Source organism: Dinoponera quadriceps, unplaced genomic scaffold, assembly GCF_001313825.1.
Source record: "Dinoponera quadriceps isolate SergipeBrazil2010 unplaced genomic scaffold, ASM131382v1 scaffold1284, whole genome shotgun sequence".
In the NCBI taxonomy this organism is placed as follows: Eukaryota; Metazoa; Arthropoda; class Insecta; order Hymenoptera; family Formicidae; genus Dinoponera; species Dinoponera quadriceps.
In genome coordinates, this window is record NW_014555351.1 from 10,625 (window position 1) to 14,919 (window position 4,295).

Sequence of the window (4,295 nt, forward strand, 5' to 3'; positions counted from 1 at the left end):
TAAAACTGTTTATTAATTATACTAATAATATAATTTGGTTCTCACATGGATTAATAATAGTTGTAAATTGATAAGAAAAGTCATTGTAAAAGATACAATATTTAAAAGATGAAAGGATTAGCTAAAGTTAAACAATGAGATGTATGGGTTAACATTAAACAAACTTTTATAAATCAGCATTATTGGAATAATGCAAATACAAGATGAAGATTAAAGTAAGATTAAGTAAAAAAGTAATTTGTGTAACTTAATATAATACAATCGGATTTAACGTAACAAGAATGTTTAACGTATCGGTATGGCGAGAAAAACATCATTATATAATACAAGGAAGATAATAATTACGCAGTGTATGTGTGTGTTTTGAGGAGTGAAGTGGGATTGGATTGAAATGATTAAAAGTCATGTTTAAATATGAAATAGAAACTTACGATTTAGGTGAATCAACTGTGATGAATAGTACGTGGGTTCGTTGATCATGGTGTACCGGATTTATGGGATCCCGGAATACCGAGAGAATTAGTTCACTTAAGAGATCCCGACTTGCATAGCGAGTTGTTCGACAGCAGAAGGCAAAGTAATAGGCGTGATGTAGAGACGCGACAGAAATCGACAAAAAAGTGATGTGGTAAAAAGGTGAGAAGGGCTTATATAGAGAAGATTTTTGGGAGTGGCGGATGACGAGCTCCAATGAGAGTGGAAACTAGAAACGGATATGTTAGATTAAGAAACGGATAAGATCACGGAAGCGTTGAGAAACTCATGACCCAATTGATGGTGTATGATCACATTTTTATGATAGCGCTTACCCAAATCCGCCTATCTCCTAATAAAAAAAAAGGAATTGGTTATTCCCACGGTACCCAGAATATAACGAAACTATACGCCTTATATGAATGCGGAAGAGATTACAGATATGTTGGGAAACTCACGGCGCGTTTAATCGGCGAATCATCATAATTTTATCTCCTTCATGATAACGCTTGCCCGACGTTCGTCTGCTTCCCAATCATATATATAAAAAAAGAAATTTGTGGTTCCCGAGATACCCAGGACGTAACACTATAAATTCACACCGTCACGTTTCTATCGCAGTTGGATCCATCAGCTGCTCGATAGATAATATAGATAATTTAAGATCGTCGAAAATGATGGAGACTATTTTATTGATTAAAGTCTTTTTTGTGCTTTCATAAATAAATTTTGAACTTTGCCAAAAAAGTAAGGAATTAATTTGTATACCTAATATTTACATCATTCAAAAAATGAACGGAATACCATTAACGACTTCAGTACATCCTGAGTATATCCTGAAAATTTACGGAAAACCATATAATTACTATAAGTTATAGATAAATACAAACAGAAAGACAAATACAGAAAGTTTTTAAAGACATAACAAAGTTGGTTCGCTTGCTATCTACAATATGACGTCTTTAACTAGCTTAGAAAAGACATACTGTGAAAGACATACTGTCTATTATTAGTCAACGATGTTATAGATTAAAAATAATTATAATAAAAACAGACATTAATATTATGTCCTCTAATATCATTCTGCTTAAGATTAACACAGAAATTTTGTTGTAGATTGAAGTTAATATAAATGTCAACCAAGGAAGATTCATAGATTTCTGTAAGAAATACAACATTACGGTAACCGGCTATTCACCTTTGGGAAAACCTGGAAATCGATCAAGTATTGAGAACCATTTAGATAATCCTGCAGTATTGCAAATTGCTCAAAAATACGAAAAGACTCCAGCACAAGTGGCTCTTCGATACGTGGTACGTAGTATAAAGAATAAAATATGTTTATTTTACATTGAAGAATTGTTATATACGTTGTAGATATGTTGCATGTAGTAAACAAAGACGGAACCAATGAGTAACCTTTTCCTTTAGGTCACAAATTTGAAAAGTTTAGAACGCTCTTTTCAGTCGTTGAAGCTATCTCTTCAACGATTGTTGTTTTGTTTCAAAATAATCCACCTGCAGTGTATTTCGCCAAGCAATTTCTCCTTTCGCAGTTGTAATAGTATCAAGAACCAACGTCCTGATGCATGGCCGTCAGGGAATAACGACCAGAAATTTCTTTTATTTTGACAGCGTAAACTTTTTAAAAACTGATGATACAATTGTCTACCTGCTACATGTCGCCTTCATAGAAGTTTCTCGCTTGTCTTACCAGTAACTTTATTTACCGGTATCCCATCTTCGTTGTCAGAACTGTTATGTACGTTTTAGGGTTATGGTAAACAAGGACAAAACCAGATACTTGCACTATATTTTAACATGTTAATTATTATTAATTAATATAAAACGATACAATTATTTCCTGAGGTAGAAGTTTCCAACACATGTTCTCTTGCCGACTCTCGTGCTCTTCTAGTTCGTTGTTTCTTCGCTCGCTGAATCGCATGTACGCACGCATGCGCCGTTATCATCAATACAGTACTAATTGTCGTGCTCACGCAAGCTACTCAAATACATAACAAGAATATTCAAGTTATGAAAAATTTTGTATTATAGTTTCAGCATGGAGTTGCGCTAATTCCGAAGTCTATAAATAAAAATCGAATTAAGAAGAACATGGAAATCTTTGATTTTGAATTAACGCTCGATGAAATGAACGTTATTCGAAAACTCGGTACTGGAGAGAGAGTAGCAGACTTATACATGTAAGCATTATATAATTATTATATTATATTATAAGACTATATTATTAAGTGGTAAATTTAATTTCTGCCGCTCGCTACTAGAGGGTGCCGGCTCCAACACTGACGAGTTTCGACGGTGAAATCGCATGTCTTGTGTAGTTTGGATATTACTGAAAGCGATTCAGTCTTTACAGGTTAGATTTCTCGACGCCAAAGAGATTTTCCAATTGATTGAAAATAAACCGCGATAAGCTGTTTTTCCGATATGTGCTTCTTCATTACTGATTTTCGACACTGATTTCACTACATTTTGACTTCAAGAAAACTGCAGTTGAAACGCATAGCTTATTATCCGAAGTATATAGCGATGAAACTCCATCGAAAAGAACATGTAAAGTTTGGTTTGAACGCCTTCGAAACGGTGATTTTGACGTGAGAGAAAAACCGGAGAACGTTCCGAACAACCGAAAAAATTTGAAGATGTCGAGCTGCAAGAATTTCTTGATGAGGATCCAGCTCAAACGTTTAGAATTGTTGAAAGCGTTAAATGTTACACCAATGGCCATCTCTGTTGCATGCTTGCATGTCATGGGAAAAATTCATAAGAAAGGGATATGGCTACCACATGAGTCAGAAAATGCCATTTTGAATCGTTTGTCTATAGCAACTTTTGCTCGCCAGTCAAAAAAAAGAGTTTTTGTGGCATATCGTGACTGGCAATGGAAAATAGATTTATTTTGATAATCCCAAGCGGAGGAAATCATGGGTGGACCCCGGCCAACCATCCACTTCAACGCCTAAGAGATTCCTCTTATTATATTGTAGAATATTCATGGGCATAAGACCTTACTTTGCATTTAGTAGGACCAAGATGGTGTACTATATTACGAGCCTTTATGTCCAAATGAAACCGTTACAGCTGATCACTACCAACAGCAATTATGCCAATTGAGTGAAGAGTTGATGCAAAAAAGACCATTTGTTGTAGCCAACGCAAAGTCATTCTTTTGCATGATAACGCTCGATCGCATGTTGCGAAAAACAGACACTTCTACAGCTTGAATGGGAAATCCTCCCACATCCAGCGTACTCTCCAAACATAGCACCGTCAGATTACCATCTTTTCCGGTCGATACAACACATACTTACTGGCACACACTTCTCCAGTTACGAGCAAGTCTAAAAGTGGATGAATGAATGGATCGCCTCGAAAGACACTGCGTTCTATCGTCGTGAAATTACCCTATTGCCGGAAAGATAGGGAAAAGTAGTAGAAAATGAAAGAAATTAGAGTAAAATATTTATTCATCTTCCCTTCGAAAAAATCAATTTTGGAGACGAAAAATGGCAAGAATTAAGTTTAATACCTAATATAATATCTTTTTAAGCACGTAATATTATTTAATATTAAATAATATTTCTGGAATATTAACAGATTGTTATATGTCTACTTCTAATAATATTTAAAAAATTATATTATTTATTATATTATAATATAATATAATATAATATAATATATTTTTTTAATATTTAATTCTATATATTATATATATATATATATTAACGAAAAAATCGGATGAGACGGGTGGTCTGGGAAACCCTGTATATGTACATATATATATATATATATATATA

At 34.1% G+C, this 4,295-nt stretch overlaps 1 protein-coding gene across 1 annotated transcript in view; it reads left to right on the plus strand.

Annotated features, from left to right (window-relative positions):
* The window catches only part of LOC106743955 (dihydrodiol dehydrogenase 3-like), a gene marked incomplete at its 5' end in the record, with an annotated part of 13,023 nt that extends 8,985 nt beyond the window's left edge, over positions 1 to 4,038 (plus strand). The window contains 3 exons of the mRNA XM_014618313.1: positions 1,591 to 1,788; positions 2,533 to 2,681; positions 2,763 to 4,038. Of these exons, the coding sequence (XP_014473799.1) occupies positions 1,591 to 1,788; positions 2,533 to 2,681; positions 2,763 to 2,784 (369 nt within the window). The remainder of the gene's footprint in view (positions 1 to 1,590; positions 1,789 to 2,532; positions 2,682 to 2,762) is intronic.
* Between the last annotated feature and the right edge of the window lie 257 nt (positions 4,039 to 4,295).